At 50.2% G+C, this 19,688-nt stretch overlaps 2 protein-coding genes across 5 annotated transcripts in view; one reads left to right on the plus strand and one right to left on the minus strand.

The window, feature by feature from the left end:
* Window positions 1-3,654, minus strand: part of TMEM234 (transmembrane protein 234) — a 7,000-nt gene extending 3,346 nt beyond the window's left edge. The window contains exons 1-3 of one of the 4 annotated variants that reach the window (XR_001005377.1): window positions 3,596-3,642; window positions 3,156-3,307; window positions 2,422-2,488 (exon numbers count right to left, since the gene is read on the minus strand). Coding sequence is in view for 3 of the 4 variants with exons in the window: in XM_011974045.1 (XP_011829435.1) it covers window positions 2,422-2,488; window positions 3,156-3,307; window positions 3,596-3,611 (235 nt within the window). In the remaining variant the exon portion in view is untranslated. Of the gene's footprint in view, window positions 1-2,421; window positions 2,489-3,155; window positions 3,308-3,595 lie in introns of all 4 variants that reach the window. The other 3 variants (XM_011974045.1, XM_011974043.1, XM_011974044.1) reach the window with 3 other exon arrangements.
* A 10-nt stretch (window positions 3,655-3,664) lies between these two features.
* Window positions 3,665-13,899, plus strand: EIF3I (eukaryotic translation initiation factor 3, subunit I). Its single transcript, XM_011974042.1, has 11 exons — window positions 3,665-3,733; window positions 3,827-3,919; window positions 5,628-5,715; window positions 6,005-6,070; window positions 8,472-8,621; window positions 8,704-8,831; window positions 10,858-10,968; window positions 11,088-11,177; window positions 11,496-11,569; window positions 13,216-13,308; window positions 13,404-13,899. Exons 1-11 carry the CDS (start codon window positions 3,731-3,733, stop codon window positions 13,483-13,485), a joined length of 978 nt encoding a protein of 325 aa, XP_011829432.1. The 5' UTR covers window positions 3,665-3,730; the 3' UTR covers window positions 13,486-13,899.
* Window positions 13,900-19,688: the final 5,789 nt, after the last annotated feature.

A 19,688-nucleotide genomic window follows, 5' to 3' on the forward strand; every position in this document is an offset into this window, starting at 1 on the left:
ATTTGAGGTCAGGAGTTCAAGACCAGCCTGGCCAACATGGTGAAACCCCATCTCTACTAAAAATACAAAAATTAGCCAAGCATGATGGCACATGCCTGTAGTTCCAGCTACTTGGGAGGCTGAGGCAGGAGAATTGCTTGAACCTGGGAGGCAGAGGTTGCAGTGACCAGAGATTGCACCACTGCACTCCAGCCTAGGTGACAGAGCAAGGCTCCATCTCAAAAACAAAAAAAACCAAAAAAACAAAATTAGCCGGGTGTGGTAGCACGTGCCTGTAATCTCAGCTGGTGGGGAGGCTGAGGCAGAAGAATCACTTGAACCCAGGAGGCGGAGGTTGCAGTGAGCCGAGACTGTACCATTGCACTCCAGCTTGGGCAACAAGAGCAAAATACCCTCTCAAAATAAAAAATAAAAAATAAAAAAAAGCCACATACACACAAAAAAAGACCAATGGATAAATCAGCTGAGTTATCCATAGTAACAAGACTCAACTGCAGACCAGATGCTCACACTGGCTCCTCAGCACATTCTTTCCCAGCACTCCCAGGGCTCGCCTATGTGAGGGAGAGGAGCAAACTGTCCTGCTCCTCATCCCCTGAGAGGCCCCAGCATGGAGGCATTACCCATCTAAGAAATTGATATAACAACCCCACTTACAAAGAGCTGCTTTCTTTGTTGTTTTTTTCTTTTTGTTGTTGTTTTGAGACAGGGTCTCTCTCTGTCGCTCAGGCTGGAGTGCAGTGGTGAGGTCACTGATCACTGCAGCCTCAACCTCCTGAGCTCAAGCGATCCTCCCACCTCAGCCTCCTGAGCAGCTAGGACTACAGGCATGCACCACTAAGCCCAGCTAATTTTTGTATTTTTTTTTGTTGCTGTTGTTCCTAGGCTAGTCTCCTAGGCTCAGGTTATCTGCCCACTTCAGCCTCCAAAATTGCTGGAATTACAGGCCTGAGCCACTGTGCCCTGCCCAGAACTGCCTTCTTAAGTTTATATACCTTACAAGGAGTGTCATGGCTGCTGAGGTCTGGTTTGCAACAGTAGATGGGAGAAGGATGTAGCACGGTGCAGTGGGAAAGTGAGGGCATTGGAGTGAGGCAGATCTGAGTTTCCCTTGTAATCTTGGTTAGGATATTCAAACACTCAACCTGTTTCCCCATATGTAAAACAGGGATCACAGTATACCATTTCTTTTGTTGGACTGTTGTTAAGATGAGCTGTGATAATGCATGGATCGTCCCTGGCTGAAGTGGACGCTTCATAAATAGTGGTTACTGTTCTGGTTATTAGAAAGGATGGATATTAAAGGATACAGGCAGAGAGGGTAATGAGATAAAAAGAATCTAATACTGTGATTAAAACTTGGTGAATGGCTAGCTGTAGTCAGCTGGTCAAGGGTTCAGCATTCTTCCACAGCAGTGAATGCATGAGGCCAGAGGCTTTCAAACTCATAAATAAGTGCATATTATTTATTTATTTATTTATTTTTGAGACAGAGTCTCGCTCTGTTGCCCAGGGACTGGAGTGCAGTGGCGTGATCTCCGCTTACTGCAACCTCCACCTCCTGGGTCCAAGTCATTCTTGTGCCTCAGCCTCCCAAGTAGCTGGGACTACAGGCACGCACCACCACACCTGGCTAATTTTGTTATTTTTAGTAGAGATGGGGTTTCAGCATGTTGGCCAGGCTGGTCTCAAACTCCTGACCTCAAGTGATCTGCCCTCCTTGGCCTCCCAAAGGGCTGGGATTACAGGCGTGAGACACCATGCCCAGTCGAGCATAAACTTTAATATATGGCTTCAAATCCTTCTGCACTGACATACTGTGGGACTTAAGAGAGGTGAAATTGCCCAAAGTTTTGCAACTTCGTTTTCTAAGATAATCATGTCTGCTTTACAGAATCATGATTGGAATTAAATAATGTGTAAGACTAGTGCAGTATCTGACGTAGTAGAGGGCAGTCAACAAATGTCAAGAGAAAGGAAATTTATGTATATGGAGCTCTAATTGTGTGCCAGGCACTCTCCTACATGTTTCTCATTCATTAAATTTAATCCTCACAATGCTATGAAGCCAGCTGTATAAAACCAAGGCTCAAATGAGGGGCTTGCTCATGGTCAGGCAGGTAGCACACAGTGGAAGCAAGAATGTGAAAGCCAGCACTTGGCACAGCAAAATGAACCTTCCTTCTTCCTCCGCTGGTCACACAAGACTGCCAGGCTTCAAACCAACGCCAGTGCCTAGCAACATACTCATAACCAGCCCACTGTGTCCCTCTTGTTCAGAGAAGAGGGTACTAAGAGGGAACTAGAGCTAGTCAGCCCTCTCTCACTGATGGGAATGAGGTGTTTCAAGCTCCACCCCCTCAAATCACTCTTCCAGGTGGCCTCAAACACTAAGCAGAACAGTTCCAAGCCAGGACCCACCTGTCGATGCCAAGGTGAGGTAATAGAGAAGGGAGCCACACTGGTTGAGGAGAAAGGGCATCAGGTACTGGAAAGAGGAGAAACCTGCAGTCAGTGTGATGGCCTGACTGAGCAGCACTGCCTTCTTTGAGCTCCTAGCGAATGCCTTTCCTTGGAGGGAGGGAGGGTTATAAAGACCCAGAGAACACTAATCCCTCTAAGGAGAACCCTTCCAGGGCAAAGAGGGAAACAGACTGAACTCTGTACCTTTGCTCAAACTACCCTCTCCCTCAACTCTGCTAATTCCCATCCTGCAAGGCCTTGATGCCAATGTCAGCTCCTCCAGGAATCCTTCCCCAAGTCCTCCAGCTCCAGCCTTCCTTCTCTGAACTCCTCCCCTGCAGGACCAATTTGAGCCCTAAGTCCTCCCTCTGGAAAGGCTCACAAATGTTGCCTTATTTAACTGAAGGAATCACAATAATAAAATGTGAATAATGGCAGCCATAGATTGAGCACTTACTATGTTCTAGGCCCAAAGCTAAATGCTCTACGTATCTCACCTAATTCCCACAACTGCCCTATGGTTATTATTATAATCGCCATTTACAGATGATGAAACTGAGGCTTAAGGAGGACAACTGACTCTTCGGTGAATTTCTGGTGAGTGGGGGTGGGGCTGATCCAGACCTGTTTGACTCCAAAAACCAAATTATTGGTGGCAACTCCCCCGAGAGAGGGGCCTTTCACAGACGCACCTCAGTATTCAAGAAGAGGGTCTTCATCTCCTGTAGCAACTGCCGGGCCCAGGTCGGCTCATGAACCCGCTGCAGGCCGGCGGAGGCCCGCTTCAGCAGCGGCTGCGTGCCACCCCACAGAGCGGCCACCAGCACCAGAGCCAGCACCTGCCCTGAATACAGACGAGTGCGTCACCCTGACCCCCACCCCAAACGGCCGCCCACCCCGCCCTCTCCTGGCCTCCTAGCCCCAGCTAGCCGCCCCCACTTCCCTCCTTTGCTGTCTTCGCCTCGGCTGCGACTGGCGGCTAAGGCAGGCCCAGGGAGGCTGGGGAGATGAATCCAGGAGTCCAGCCTCTGGGGTTGTAGCAGGGGTCGGGATTAGGGGGTGCAGGTGGAGCAGGAAATGAATTCGAGGCGAGGGTCGGGAAATCCATGGAGGGGCGGGGTCGGCTACCTACCCAGAGACGCCGCCATGGCAACGCCGCTCTCTTCTACTTCCGGGAACAAGGGGGCGGAGACCCATAATCCGGAAGTGGACCCAAAGCGTTTTCCGGTCCTACTCACGTTGCGGCCTTCCTCGCGTCACCGCCGGGATGGTGAGTTTCAGAGTTATGGGTATGGCAGTGGGGGTCCTGGGCTGAGGCCGGGGCCCAATTCCGAGCACTGACGTTACCATCTTGTCCCCACAGAAGCCGATCCTACTGCAGGGCCATGAGCGGTCCATTACGCAGATTAAGTATAACCGCGAAGGAGACCTCCTCTTTACTGTGGCCAAGGACCCTGTGAGCGTCGGCTGGAGGGCGGGCGGGACCATGCGGAGGGGGTCCGGGAGGGGAGAGATCCTTCTGCCAGGACGATGGGTGGACATGCCAGTTTTGCCGTTAGCGGGGAACCAAAGAACGGCCCATTCTGAGAATTAGGGAGAGGCCATCCCGGGGGTAGGTTGGCGAAAGTATTCTACTGGGAAAGGTAGGGAAGAACTCGATTGGCCGACTGCGGTGGCTCACGCCTGTAATCCCAGCACTTTAAGAGGCCGAGGTGGGAGGATCGCTTGAGCCCAGGAGTTGGAGACCAGCTTGAGCAACATAGTAAGACCCATCTCTACACACAAAAAATTAGCCTGATGTGGTGGCTCGCGCCTGTGGCCTCAGCTGCTTCGGAGTCTGAAACGAGAGGATCGCTGGAGCCCGGTGAGCTGAGATCGTGCCACTGCACTCCAAGAAAAGCAAGAGACAGTTGCCGGGCGGGGTGACTCAAGCCTGTAATCCCAGCACTTTGGGAAGGTGAGGCGTGCGGATCACGAGGTCAGGAGATCGAGACCATCCTGGCTAACACGGTGAAACCCCGTCTCTACTAAAAATACAAAAAATTAGTCGAGCGTGGTGGCGGGTGCCTGTAGTCCCAGCTACACGGGAGGCTGAGGCAGGAGAATGGCGTGAACCCGGGAGGCGGAGGCTGCAGTGAGCCGAGATGGCGCCACTGCGCTCCAGCCTGGACAACAGAGCGAGACTCTGTCTCAAAAAAAAAAAAAAGAAAAGAAAAGCAAGAGACCACTGTGGAAAGGGGATAAGGATGAGGGTCAGCTTGCCCAGAGAATGGGATGCGGCCTTTAGGGATAATCTAATTTTTCTACCAGGATAGTGCAGGCTGTGTTATTCAGACACAGGGGACTTAATGAGGCTGTCTCTAGTCTCATTTTAAGTCAATCCCATCCTGCTACTCAATGCAAAACAGTCCCTCATGATACTGCCTTTTTAAAATTTTATTTTATTTTTTGGGGTACGGAGTCTCTGTCACACAGGCTGGAGTGCAGTGGTGCAATCGCGGCTCACTGCAGCCTCCGCCTCCCAGGTTCAAGCGATTCTCCTGCCTCAGCCTCCTGAGTAGCTGGGACTACAGGCTCGTGCCACCACGCCCGGCTAACTTTTTGTATTTTTAGTAGAGACAGGGTTTCACCATGTTGGCCAGGCTGGTCTTGAACTGACCTCAGGTGATCCGCCTGCCTCAGCCTCCCAAAGTGCTAGGATTACAGGCGTGAGCTACCACACCCAGCCTGGCCATTTTCAAGATGAGAAAACTGAACTTTAAAGGAGAGAAGCACTGTATTTGAGATCGTACAGTGAGACAGTGGCAGAGCAGGCACTGGAACCCAGACTTCCCTACTATCAACTGCTCCCACTTGGATAAGACATCAGAGATACTGTTTTTCTGGACTGGAGCTCAACTTGGCCTTTTATTCTTTGGAGCCACTGGGAGTCCCAGGAGAGCTGGAGCTAACAAATGAGGATGCTTTTACAAGCCGCCTGACTCCTCTGTTGCTTACCTTCAGAAAGGGAGGAGAATCCAGGAGTTGGTCTTTTTATCAGCTCCCTGCTGTTTCCCAAGAAATGAAGAGAAGAGGGCAGAATCAGCCTGGCTACAGGCTGCTGAGGGTTCCTGGGGTAAAGTAGGAAGCATCGCTCTTACTATCCTGTGGTTTGACTTTTCCAGATCGTCAATGTATGGTACTCTGTGAATGGTGAGAGGCTGGGCACCTACATGGGCCATACCGGAGCTGTGTGGTGTGTGGACGCTGACTGTATCCTTGTTTTGGCTCTGAGTCCATGCTGCTAGGGTCTGTCAGCAATGGAGAGGCTAGGTTGGAAGTTGGGAGTTGGGGGTGTTGTTGAGGGCCTAGAGAACAACACCTCCTATTCCCTGGTCTCTTCACTGGCTGGGGAAACATTTAGGACAAGTTCCAGTTCTGGATAAGGAGGTAAGAGGGGAAGAAAGGCTCTTTGGGGCTGAACAGGGAGATGACTCACTTGGCCTCCCCCAGAGGACAAGGGCTCAGGTGAACTTCGTCATGTTTCTTAACAACTCTTCAGGGGACACCAAGCATGTCCTCACTGGCTCAGCTGACAACAGCTGTCGTCTCTGGGACTGTGAAACAGGTAAGCTAGGTTCATTCACTTTTTTAGCAACAGGTCCTAGGAAAATAGAGATGAAATCCATAGATAGTTTCCAGTCTAGGGAATAAGAGACAAGAAAGACAGATGAGAAAAGAAGTCTTTTTTTTTTTTTTTTTTTTCTGCCACCCAGGCTGGAGTGCAGTGGCCAGATCTCGGCTCACTGCAAGCTCCGCCTCCCGGGTTCATGCCATTCTCCTGCCTCAGCCTCCCGAGTAGCTGGGACTACAGGCGCCCGCCACCTTGCCCGGCTAGTTTTTTGTATTTTTTTAGTAGAGACGGGGTTTCACCGTGTCAGCCAGGATGGTCTCGATCTCCTGACCTTGTGATCCGCCCGTCTCGGCCTCCCAAAGTGCTGGGATTACAGGCTTGAGCCACCGCGCCCGGCCGAGAAAAGAAGTCTTACAGTAAGATACACACCATGGTAGAGGAAGCGTAGATTACTATGGGAGGCCAGAGCCCAGCAACTGGCTCCCTAGAGTGGGGATGGGAGCAGCCTGGGAAGGTTTCCCAAGGTAAATGTCATATGAGCTGGGGCTTAAAGGATGAGGAAAGACGTCATCACTTTGGCACATGCAGGAGTGAAAGTGTGGAGACTGTTGTGTGCAAGTCATCTGATCTGGCTGCAATTCCTGCTTCTTGGTGCGGTGGGGGTAGGGGGGTGAAATACACAGTCATGGAAAAGATGAAGCTGGAGAGTCAGGCTAAGGCCAGAACAGGTCTTGAATGCCAAACTCAGGAGCTTGGCTTTGTTCCATAGAATATGGGGTGCTGTGGAGGTCCCTGAGCAGGCAAGAGTAGGGGTCTGTTCAGTTTAGCAAGGTCAGGGAGCAGGGGGAGGCACTGGAAGAGCTAAGACTGAAGACAGGGGAGCCTATTAAGTTTTCTTTTTCTTTTTTTCTTGTTTTTGAGACAGAGTCTCGCTGTCGCCCAGACTGGAGAGCAATGGCATGATCTTGGCTCACTGCAACCTCTGCCTCCCGGGTTCAAGGGATTCTCCTGTCTCAGCCAGCCCAAGTAGCTGGGATTATAGACGCACACTAACATGCTTGGCTAATTTTTTTTTTGAGACGGATTCTCTCGCTCTGTCACCCAGGCTGGAGTGTAGTGGCACAATCTTGGCTCACTGCAACCTCTGCCTCCTGAGTTCAAGTGATTCTCCTGTCTCAGCCTCCCGAATAGCTGGGATTATAGACATGCGCCATCACACCTGACTAATTTTTGTATTTTTAGTAGAGACAGGGTTTACTCTGTTGGCCAGGCTGGTCTCAAACTCCAGACCTCAGGTGATCCACCCACCTCAGCCTCCCAAAGTGATGGGATTACAGGCGTGAGCCACTGCACCTGGCCGGTGGCTAATTTTTGTATTTTTAGTAGAGATGGGGTTTCACCATGTTGGCCAGGCTGGTCTCAAACTCCTCACCTGAAGTGATCCACCTCAGCCTCCCAAAGTGCTGGGATTACAGGCATAAGCCACTGTGCCCAGCCTAAGTTGTTCTGTTTAGTGCCAGGTCTATGATGGGCACTGGGGACATGCAGGGAAATCAGATCAGGTCTTTGCTGTGGAGGATTGCATTCTGAGTGGGGAGATAGATATATTGCAGTCTACGTATGAGCAGTACCACATTAGCAGGATGTCTGAGGAAAGAGTCTGGATAAGAAGTTAAAATACTTGGCCAGGTGTGGTGGCTCACGCCTGTTAATCCCAGCACTTTAGGAGGTCGAGGTGGGTGGATCACCTGAGGTCAGGAGTTCAACACCAGCCTGGCCAACAAGGCAAAACCCCGTCTACTAAAAATACAAAAATGAGCCAGGCATGGTGGCGGGTGCTTGTAATCCCAACTACTCGGGAGGCTGAGGCAGGAGAATCGCTTGAAAGGTTGCAGTGAGCCGAGATCACACCATTGCACTCCAGCCTGTGGGACGAGAGCAAAACTCTATCTCAAAAAAAAAAAAAAAGGGCCTGGTGCAGTGGCTCACACCTGTAATTCTAGCACTTTGGGATGTCAGGGTGGGCGGATCATGAGGTCAGGAGATCGAGACTATCCTGGCTAACATGGTAAAACACCGTCTCTACTAAAAATACAAAAAATGAGCGGGGCGTGGTGGTGGGCGCCTATAGTCCCAGCTACTTGGGAGGCTGAGGCAGGAGAATGGCTTGAACCCAGGAGGTGGAGCTTGCAGTGAGCGGAGATCGTGCCAGTGCACTCCAGCCTGGGAAACACAGCGAGACTCTGTCTTAAAAAAGAAGAAAAAAAGAAAAAATACTTTCTAAGTTTGGGTTACTGGAGCAAGAGAAACAGTGAGATGCGATGGTGGCATTCTCTAGAATGTCCTCCCTGCAATTGCAATGGATGGTGTAGCCCAGACTCTTGCCTGTTTCCAGGGAAGCAGCTGGCCCTTCTCAAGACCAATTCGGCTGTCCGGACCTGTGGTTTTGACTTTGGGGGCAACATCATCATGTTCTCCACAGACAAGCAGATGGGCTACCAGTGCTTTGTGAGCTTCTTTGACCTGCGGGATCCGAGCCAGATTGGTGAGGGCTGGGATTAGGGCTGGGGTTGAGGTAAAGGGTGCAGCTCTAGAGCCCAGGGCCTAACATCTACTGCTCCACACAGACAACAATGAGCCCTACATGAAGATCCCTTGCAACGACTCTAAAATCACCAGTGCCGTTTGGGGACCCCTGGGGGAGTGCATCATCGCTGGCCATGAGAGTGGAGAGCTCAACCAGTATAGTGCCAAGGTAAGAGGCCACATGGGGCCTGAGCCTACCAGAATGATTCTTTTTTTTAAGGTGGAGTTTCTCTCTGTTGCCCAGGCTGGAATGCAGTGGTGCCATCTCGGCTCACTGCAACCTCCACCTCCTGGGTTCAAGCAATTCCCCTGCCTCAGCCTCCCGAGTAGCTGGGATTACAGGCACACGCCACCACGCCTGGCTAATTTTTTTTGTATTTTTAGTAGAGATGGGGTTTCACCATGTTGGCCAGACTGGTCACGAACTCCTGACCTCAGGCAGTCTGCCCACCTTAGCCTCCCGAAGTGCTGGGATTACAGGCATGAGCCACCATACCTGTATTTTTTTTTTCTTTGAGACAGAGTCTCACCCTGTTGCCCTGGCTGGAGTACAATGGTACGGTCTCTGCCCACTGCAACCTCTGCCTCCTGGATTCAAGCCATTCTCTTGCCTCAGCCTCTCAAGTAGCTGGGAATATAGGCACCCACCACCACGCCTGGGTAATTTTTGTATTTTTAGTAGAGATGGGGTTTCACCATGGTGGCCAGGCTGGTCTCGAACCCTTGACCTCCTGACCTCAGATGATCCACCTGCCTCAGGCACTGGTGATAGCACAGGAGTTCAGAGCAAGGGCGGAGCTGTATGCTGTGGCTCACATCTGTAATCCCAGTGCCTTTGGGGGCCAAGACAGGAGGATCTCTTGAGCCCAGGGGTTGGGGCTATAGTGAGCTGTGATCATACCACTACACTCCAGCCTGGGTGACAGTGAGACCCAGCACTTTGGGAGGTTGACCCGCCTCAACCTCTCAAAGTGCTGGGATTTTCTAATAAATTTAAAAAAAAATTAATAAAAAATTTTAAAAAGAGCAGAGGTGAGATTGAAATGTAGATTTCACTACTTTTTAGCTGTGTGATCTTGGGCAAGTTACATAACTTCTCTGACCCTGTTTATCTGTAAAATGTTTCAAGGATCAAATGATATCACATGTTTGAAAAACTTGTCACAAAGTACTCAGGACATGTTAATAAGGATCACAGGCTGGGTGCGGTGACTCACACCTGGAATCCCAACACTTTGGGAGACTGGAGCAGGAGGATTGCTTGAGCCCCAGGGATTGAGATCAGCTTGGGCAATACAGGAAAACCCTATCTCTAAAAAAAAAAAAATTAAAAATTAGCTGGGTGTGGTGGAGCGTTCCTCTGGTCCCAGGTACTCAAGATGTTGAGGCTGAAAGATTGCTTGAGTCTGGGAGATTGAGGCTGCAGTGAGCCATGACTGTGCCACCGTACTCCAGCCTGGGTGATAGAACAAGACCCTGTCTCAAAAAAAAAAAAAAACAATTAAGGATCACAAATGAGCAGTTCCCTGCCACCAGAGTATAATGCCCTGTGCTGAGCTCCTAGAACAAAGAAGTAAATCAGACACAGTCCCTTCCCCCTTGGAAGGGACTTGCAAACAGCTAGCACCTGAGTCAGATTGTGAACTGTGCCACCGTAGAAGTCTCAACCAGGTGTGGAAGGTGCACTGTCCCAGGGAGGTGGTGTGTACATTAAACCCTGGAGAATAAATGGAGCTTCAAGCAGGAAGGAAAGAACATCCCACAGGCAAAAGGAACAGCAAAAGCAAAGGCACAGAGTTAAGAAAGTATGGAGTCTTCAGGAACCATTGGGATGCGGTCTTGGGGACAGAGGACAGGGAATAGATTTTAAACGTCCTTAAGTGTGAGGAGATAAAGAGTTTTGATTTTCCTCCAGGCAGTAGGGAATCTTGAAAGGGTTATCTATGGCCAGATTTTCCTTCCAACAGCGTTTGCAGGTTATGTTTGGAGAATGGACCTGAACTAGCCATCAGGCATAGGATGTACATTACTGGACAGAGTCAAGGGATATTTAGGGGTGACTGATTAGATAGAGGGGATGAGGAAAACACAAAGTCCATGCTATCTCAGCTTTCTCATTTGGGTGCTTAGGTTTCTGGGGAACTGAGATTAGTAGGGATTGGGCCCAGTCAGTCTCACTCTTCCTCCTTCCCCAGTCTGGAGAGGTGTTGGTGAATGTTAAGGAGCACTCCCGGCAGATCAATGACATCCAGTTATCCAGGGACATGACCATGTTTGTGACCGCATCCAAGGACAACACAGCCAAGGTGAGCCTGGGCAGGGGTCTGGCAGGGCTGCTGCCTCCCTCCTGCTGCACAGCTCACCCTGCCCGACTTCCCCCAGGAAGGCTCTTTCTACAGATATCCCCCTTGCCTTCTCTCTCCAGCTTTTTGACTCCACAACTCTTGAACATCAGAAGACTTTCCGGACAGAACGTCCCGTCAACTCAGCTGCTCTCTCCCCCAACTATGACCATGTAAGAGAACCCCATCCAGCCTTCCTGCTAAAGCCTCAGGAAGCTTCCAAGTTCTAGATGCTTGTCCAGAAGTTGGGCTACAACATTGTGGGGGAAATGATGTCAGGCAGAGAGGAGATTCCCAGAGGAGTGACAAAGCTGGAAGGATGAATAGCCCCAGGGAAGCGGGCAGGAGGTGGCAGAAGTGTCTGATCATCCCCTACCTTTGTCATCCTCCCATTGAGCTGTGTGAGATGTGAAAAATGTATATGGCAGGAGAAAAACAGAAAATGGACTTGGTGTCCATCGGGCCCATCTAGAGTTTCTTCTTCCATTCAGGTGGTCCTGGGCGGTGGTCAGGAAGCCATGGATGTAACCACAACCTCCACCAGGATTGGCAAGTTTGAGGCCAGGTAAAGAGGAAGAGAGCTCTTCCAAATTGAAATCTCATGGGGTGTACCTTTTTTTTTTTTTCCCCGAGACGGAGTCTTGCTCTGTCACCCAGACTGGAGTACAATGGTGTGATCTCTGCCTCCTAGGTTCAGGCGATTCTCCTGCCTCTGCCTCCCAGGTAGCTGGGATTACAGGCACCCACCAACACACCTGGCTAATTTTTGTATTTTTAGAAGAGACAGGGTTTCACCATGTTGGCCAGGCTGGTCTTGAATGAACTCCTGGCCTTAAGTAATCTGCCCACCTTGGCCTCCCAAAGTGTTGGGATTACAGGCATGAGCCACTGTGCCCGGCCTTCATTATATTTCTCTATGCCCATATTTCCTGTATTGTATAATGAGACAGTGACAATATACTTACCATAAAATTATGCAGATTAAATTATTCAGTTAATATTTATTAAGCTCTTTAAGCACTGCCCAGCACGTAGTAGGCACTCTATAAGTATTAGCTATGAATTTAGGCAGACTTCTGGGTCCAGTCTTCCCCTTATAATAAAAAAGTTAAAAAATAAAGATACAGGGTCCCACTATGTTGCCCAGGCTGGCCTCGAACTCCTGGGCGCAAGTGATCCTCTGCCCTCAGCCTCCCAAAGTACTGGGATTACAGGCGTGAACCACAGCCCACAGCCCACAGCCCCCAACTTCATCTTATTTTGTTCACATTCACTTATTATCTCAATTTTTCTGCTTTATTATTATTTTTTGAGACAGGGTCTCACTCTGTTGCCTAGGCTGGAGTGCAGTGGCACCATTTCTGCTCACTGCAACCTCCTGGGCTCAAGCAATCCTCCCGCTAAGCCTCTGAGTAGCTCAGATTACAGGTGCACACCACCGTGCCTGGCTGCTTTTTGTATTTTTAGTAGAGATGTTGGTAAGGCTGGTCTCAAACTCCTGGCCTCAAGCGATCTGCCTTCCTCGGCCTCCCAATGTGCTGGGATTACAGGCATGAGCCGCCACGCCTGGCCTCAAATGCAAATTATATCACAAAAAATAAAGCAGAAACCGAGTTCGTGACCAGCCTGGCCAACATGGTGAAACCCCATCTCTACTAAAAATACACAAATTAGCCAGGCGTCTACAATCCCAGCCACTCGGGAGGCTGAGGCAGGAGAATTGCTTGAACCCAGGAGGTGGAGGTTCCAGTGAACTGACATTGCGCCACTGTACTCCACCCTGGGTGACAGAGTAAGACTCCATCTCAAAATAAATAAATGGGGCCGGGCGCGGTGGCTCACGCCTGTAATCCCAGCACTTTGGGAGACTGAGACGGGCAGATCAGGAGGACAGGAGATCAAGACCATCCTGGCTAACACAGTGAAACCCCATCTCTACTAAAAATACAAAAAAGTTAGCCGGGCATGGTGGCGGGTGCCTGTAGTCCCAGCTACTTAGGAGGCTGAGGCAGCAGAATGGCGTGAACCTGGGAGGCGGAGCTTGCAGTGAGCTGAGATCGCACCACTGCACTCCAGCCTGGGCGACAGAGCGAGACTCCATCTCAAAATAAATAAATAAATAAATATAACAATTTGCATTTGGGGAGCGCCACCTTCAAAATGTTTTGGAAGGAGATGGAAAGTGAATTAATTGTGTCCCTTTTCCTCCAGGTTCTTCCATTTGGCCTTTGAAGAAGAGTTTGGAAGAGTCAAGGGTCACTTTGGACCTATCAACAGTGTTGCTTTCCATCCTGATGGCAAGAGGTAGGGTCCCAGTGAAGCAGCTGAGCTAAGCCCGGGTTGGGTCTCTGCCTCTCCTAGAGTAGGCATCTGACTGGTGCCTGGCTATCTTTTTCCAGCTACAGCAGCGGCGGTGAAGATGGTTACGTCCGTATCCATTACTTCGACCCACAGTACTTCGAATTCGAGTTTGAGGCTTGAGAAGCTGGATCTCCGGCCGGGCGCGGTGGTTCATGCCTGTAATCTCACCACTTTGGGAGGTCAAGGTGAGCGGATCACCTGAGGTCAGGAGTTTGGGACCAGCCTGACCAGCATGAAGAAACCCCGTCTCTACTAAAAATATAAAAATTAGCAGGGCGTGGTGGCACGCGCCTATAGTCCCAGCTACTCAGGAGGCTGAGGCAGGAGAATCACTTGAACCCAGGAGGCGGAGGTTGCAGTGAGCTGAGATCGTGTCATTGCACTCCAGCCTGGGCAACAAGAGCGAAACTCCATCTCAAAAAAAAAATAATAATAATAAGCTGGATCTCCATCCGGGCCAGAGAAGATTCTCACAGAAGGTTTTGAACTCTAAGAAATAAATTGTTTTGGTAATAAATGGCTTCTGGTCAGATATTTTGTGGGGTCTGTTTCATCATCTTTCCTTTTCACTGACACCCCAGCAAGGGGATGCCGATCATAGAGACTTTTATTATTTAGACCTCCCTATACTTTGGACACCTCAAACTTAAGACCGTCCGTACTTTTGGCCAGCCTGGGTTGCAGGCATCCTCTTCCAAGGTGTAAAGGTCCTAAGGGGCCTGCAGAGGTTTCAGGAATGTCTCGGTTGCTGTCCAAGGAGCCAGTGCTTAGGGTGGGGGCTGAAGTAGTTGGCTGAGAGGCTTCTATCTTCTCCCTTCCTGTCACTGTTTGCCACGCTCTTCCCCATGCGGCTTCTGCAGGCTCAGGTGAGTGGGTCCAGCGAAGAAACAGGCCCGAGGAGGAGGAACACAGGTCAGGACACTGAGCGGAGGGGTAATCCCCCGTGGAGAAGGTGTGGGGCTCACCTTGCCCAGCCGCAGGCTCTGGGGCTCCACAGATGGCCAAGGGATTGAGGATGTAGAGTGGGTTCCGGAGTCTTTGTTGCTCTTTTGGCTGGCTGAGCCAAGACCACAGGGAGTGCGTCCGAGCCCTCACTTCACACGGGCATCTGCAGAAAGGCAGGGAGTAAGTTTCCAGCCCCAGGTATGCCCTCTGGGAGTCTGGGTGGGCAGCCCTGGTTAGTAGGGTGACAGCCACTTTGGAGCAGTGATAACCTCTCCTTTTCTCCTTTTTCTTACAAACATTGCCAGTCAGATCTTGTACTGGGCACTAGAATAAAAGAGGAACAAGACAAAGTCCTACTTCTTAAGGAGTTCTATTTAAAGGGAGAAACCAATTTAGTTTTGCCTCAGTGTCAGAGAAGGCTAATTAAGAATGTGATGTTTGAGCTGAGTCTCAACAGACCTAGCATACCCGCTGTGCAAAGCAACAGCCAACACTTGGGGAGAATGGCAGGAGCCAAAGAAAGAAGGCGGGAAAGGCCCACTGTGAATATTGATAGGCCTGGACCCAGGAGCTTTTGAAAGAAAACTGATAACAATGAAGATGCAGAGAAGAGTGAGGCAGCTGCTGGAGAATCCAGATGGGAGAGACCAGTGTGGATGAAGACCGGGGGAGGGCCTTCTGGCAAGGGAGGACCAAACTCAGACAATTTTAGGAGAAAGACTAAAGAGGAAGGATGGGGGAGAGGGAAGTAAATAGAGATGATCCAAGACTAGTGGGGTTAGTGAAGCAGGATGGGGTATGGAGGAAGACTGAGCAACAAAATATAATTAAATCTGATCTTCACCCTGGAAAGGAGTGAACCCTCCCTCCCCGCATCTCAGTCTCATAAGACAGCTGGCATCTGGGGCTGATTGGGAGCGTATGCAACAAGAGACCAACCAAATAATAAAAATACCACTTCTTTTATTTATTTGTTTATTTATTTAATGGAGTCCCACTCTGTTGCCTAGGCTGGAACGCAGTGGCATGATCTCGGCTCACTGCACCCTCTGCTTCCCAGGTGCAAGCAATTCTGCCTCAGCTTCCTGAGTAGCTGGGATTACAGGCATGTGCCACCACGCTCGGGTAATTTTTTTTTTGAGACGGAGTCTTGCTCTGTCACCCAGGCTGGAGTGCAGTGGCGCGATCTTGGCTCACTGCAACCTCTGACTCCCAGGTTCAAGTGTTTCTCCTACCTCAGCCTCCTGAGTAGCTGGGACTTCAGGCAGGTGCCAACATGCCTGGCTAATTTTTTGTATTTTTAGTAGAGACAGGGTTTCACCATGTTAGCCAGGGTGGTCTTGATCTCTTGACCTCGTGATCCACCCGCCTCAGCCTCCCAAAGTGCGGGGATCACAGGTGTGAGCCACTGTGCCCAGCCTAATTTTTTGTATTTTTAGTAGAGACGGGGATTTCACCATGTTGGTCAGGCTGGTCTCGAACTCCTGACCTCAGGTGACCCGCCTGCCTCAGCCTCCCAAAGTGCTGGGATTACAGGCGTGAGCCATTGCACCCGGCCAGATTACGGCTACTTTTATCTCCTTCATGCTACTGATGAGATTGAGACTCAAACAGGTTTGCTATGAACACCCAGCAGGTGAGTGATGAAACTGGAATTTGAGCCCAAATTATTAGACTCTGCTTTCAACTTCCATTCTATTGCTTGGAAAGAATCAACCTGGCAAAGTGGTAGAGAACCCCAGAAACTATTTTTGCAGCAAATTTCCCCTGTAATCCTTGTTTTCAAGGCAGGGGTTCATTTGCAATTGGCTATGGACAGAGTAGGTATGTCTAAATGATTGGCCTTAGACCTATTTATCTCTGGATTTGCAGAAGTTAGGAGGAAGTATGAGATTTGGAGACAGGGGCAAGGAGAACACTCAGTTTTCCTAAAAGACAAACTCACTTGAATTTGAGAAAGATGGCTCCTAAGGAAGTAAGCTGCTGGCCGGGCACGGTGGCTCACGCCTGTAATCCCACCACTTTGGGAGGCTGAGGTGTGTGGATCACCTGAGGTCAGGAGTTTGAGATCAGACTGGCCAATGTAGTGAAATTCCGCCTCAACTAAAAGTATAAAAATTAGCCAGACGTGATGGCGCATGCCTGTAATCCCAGCCACCCGGGGGTCTGAGGCTGGAGAACCAGGAAGGCTAAGGTTGCAGTGAGCCCAGATTGCGCCACTGCACTCCAGACCAGGCGACAGAGCGAGACTTCGTCTCAAAAAAAAAAAAAAAAGGAAGGAAGGTGCTGATGGCACAGGTACACAACCCCTTCCTCTGCCTGCCCCTAACCCACCTCAACACCCCCTCAGCTTACCTCTCCTTTTCGCTGTTACAGAGAAAGGTACCAAAAGGGGAGGCATAGGCGTGCCCAAATAGTGCCAACAGTGGCCCTTCCCCAAACTCCAATGACAGTGGGAACTGGCGGCCTGGCTGCCACACGCAGTCCAGGAAGAAGAGAAAGGTGGGTGCCTCATGCTTGGGGTGGGCATGGGAGAAGGCTGAGTGGGCACAGCACAGCTGGAAGGGGTGGCCGGCCTGGGGAGTGGGGCAGAGCAATGGGCACGAGGAAGCAAGGTTTCTGGATGGAGGGTAAGGCTGGGGTTGGGTGGTCGCTTACTTTCCTGGATCCACTCCCACTCCACCAGTTCCTGGAATCCAGTCATGGTTTTGCTCAAGGGATCCAGGATGAGTTGGGCCAGTGAAGTCACAAGCAGGGTGCTGTCTGTGCCTTCAGCCCCATGTACCAGGCCAGGAATAGAATGGACCCAGTTCTAGGCTATATTTGCTTACTGAATCACAGTTTTGCATTCAGGGGTTGAGAGCCCTGCCCAACCCGCCCTATTCTGTGTCAAGGGGGCCTTACCTCTCCATGCCCTGGGCTGCCAGGCAGGCAGTGCTCAGTGCCTCCTTTACATGTTACAGCCAGCAGCAGCCGTCCAGCAGACTCAGCCAGTTGTCCATGGTCTGCTCCGAGTCCCCACAGGCCTCCACCAGGCGCACGAAGCTCTCCTGCAGGGGAGAGCTTGGCAAGTGCTCAAGACCAATGAGGGAGACACAGAATCCTGTAAAGAGCCTATCTGATAAAAGGGACATAGAGCCCCTTAGGGATTCCAGTCTCACAGCACATACAACCCACAGAGGAGCTCCTAATCTTTGAGACGGGTCTCATTCTGTCCATGAAATGGTTTTTTTTTTTTTTGAGACAGAGTCTCACTCTGTCTCCAGGCTGGAGTGCAGTGGTGCGATCTCAGCTCACTGCAACCTCTGCCTCCCGGGTTTAAGCGATTCTTCTGCCTTACCCTCCCAAGTAGCTGGGACTACAGGTGCACGCCACCATGCCCAGCTAGTTTTTGCATTTTTAGGTTTCACCATGTTGGCCAGAATGGTCTCGAACTCCTGACCTTGTGATCTGCCCACCTCAGCCTCCCAAAGTGCTGGGATTACAGGCGTGAGCCACCGTGTCTGGCCTAAAATGGTTTCTTAGCCTTGAGGATTCCTCAGTCTGATGGGAGAGACTCAAGACCCTTTGAGAAAGCTCCCGGGAAGGGGTCACATAGCCCTCTGGGGAAACACAGAATGTCCTGGGAAACCACCAATTTGCTGGAAGTATCACAACGCCCTTGATGTACCACAGTCTGATGAGAGCAACATAGCACTCGCTGGGGAGCCCCAGTCTGACAAGAAAAACACAATTCTCTCGGAATTCTGAATCTGCTCCTACCTCCCAGAAACTGCTCTGTTCAAGGTCACCAGTGACCTCCTGCCAGAAAATCTAACAGAGACTTCTCAGCTCTGTTTAAAAGCCTTCAGTGGCTGCCCACCACCTTGAGGATAAAGTCTAGGCTCATCTGTGGCTTCATCTGTACTCCCATTTCATACTCGACACTCCCACCATACCGAAGGACATTAGTCGACCCCATCCATGGTTTCACTTTCTGAGGTTTCAGTTACCCATGGTCAACTGTGGCCTGAAAATATTAAATGGAAAATTCCAGAAATAAACAATTCATAAGTTTTAAATTGTAAGCTCTTCTGAATGTTGTGATGAAATCTCGAGTCACCTTGCTGTGTCCCGCTGGATGGGAGTCATCCCTTTGTCCAGCATATCCATGCTGCACACACTCCCTGCCCATTAGTTACCTAGTAGCTGTCTTGGTTATCAGAGCGACTGTGGCATTACTGCAGTGGGCTTGTGTTCAAGGTCAATAGGAGCCTAAGGCTGCATTACAAGGCCTATGTCATTCACCACATCTCATCACATGGCATTTAAGCATCTCACATCATCACAAGAAGGGTGACTATAATACAATAAGGTATTTTGAGAAAGAGATCACATTCATATAAACTTTTTTTTTTTTTTTTTTTTGAGATGGAATCTCACTCTGTCACCGAGACTAGAGTGCAGTGGTGCAATCTCAACTCACTGCAACCTCTGCCTCCTGGATTCAAGCAATTCTCCTGCCTCAGCCTCCCGAGTAGCTGGGACTACAGGCGTCCATCACCACACCCGGCTAATTTTTTTTGTACTTTTAGTAGAGGCAGGGTTTCACCATGTTAGCCAGGATGATCTTGATCTCCTGACCTTGTGATCTGCCCGCCTCGGCCTCCCAAAGTGCTGGGATTACCCACCACGCCTGGCCTCATACAACCTTTTTTTTTGGAGTTTCGCTCTTGTTGCCCAGACGGGAGTGCAATGGCGGGATCTTGGCTCACTGCAACCTCCACCTCCCGGTTTCAAGTGATTCTCCTGCCTCAGCCTCCCGAATAGCTGGGATTATAGGCCCGTGCCACCATGCCTAGCTAATTTTTTATATTTTTAGTAGAAGCGGGGTTTTATCATGTTAGCCAGGCTGGTCTTGAACTCCTGACTTCAGGTGATCCGCCCGCCTTGGCCTCCTAAAGTGCCAGGATTACAGGCGTGAACCACTGCGCCTGGCCTTTTTGTTTTGTTTTGTTTTTGTTTTTTTAGACAAGGTCTCATTCTGTCAGCCAGCCTCAAGTGCAGTGGTGTGATCACAGTTCACTGCAGCCTCTACCTCTCAGGGCTCAAGTGATCTCCCACCTCAGCCTGTTGAGTAGCTAGGGCTACAGGTGCACTCTACCATGCCTGGCTAATTTTGAGACAGGATGTTTTTTTTTTTTTTTTTTCTCTGTACAAAAAGAAACATCTGGGTGAGGGGCTGGCTGATTCTGCTTTTCATCCAGATGTTCAGCATTATCTACTTTCAGCCAGAGTGGAGGGGTTGAAGCGGAGGAGACCAGGGGCTGATGAGGGGAAAAGGACCGCAGTCCTGCCCTATGGAACCTTCTGTCCCTTGGATCATCCTAGTCTTCACC

Source organism: Mandrillus leucophaeus, unplaced genomic scaffold (assembly GCF_000951045.1).
Source record: "Mandrillus leucophaeus isolate KB7577 unplaced genomic scaffold, Mleu.le_1.0 Scaffold141, whole genome shotgun sequence".
NCBI lineage: Eukaryota > Metazoa > Chordata > Mammalia > Primates > Cercopithecidae > Mandrillus > Mandrillus leucophaeus.

Coding starts and splice junctions, on each gene's coding strand:
- EIF3I (XM_011974042.1), top strand. Junction 8,622..8,703: donor GCGGGATCCGAGCCAGATTG/GTGAGGGCTGGG, acceptor TGCTCCACACAG/ACAACAATGAGCCCTACATG. Junction 11,178..11,495: donor TCTCCCCCAACTATGACCAT/GTAAGAGAACCC, acceptor TCTTCCATTCAG/GTGGTCCTGGGCGGTGGTCA.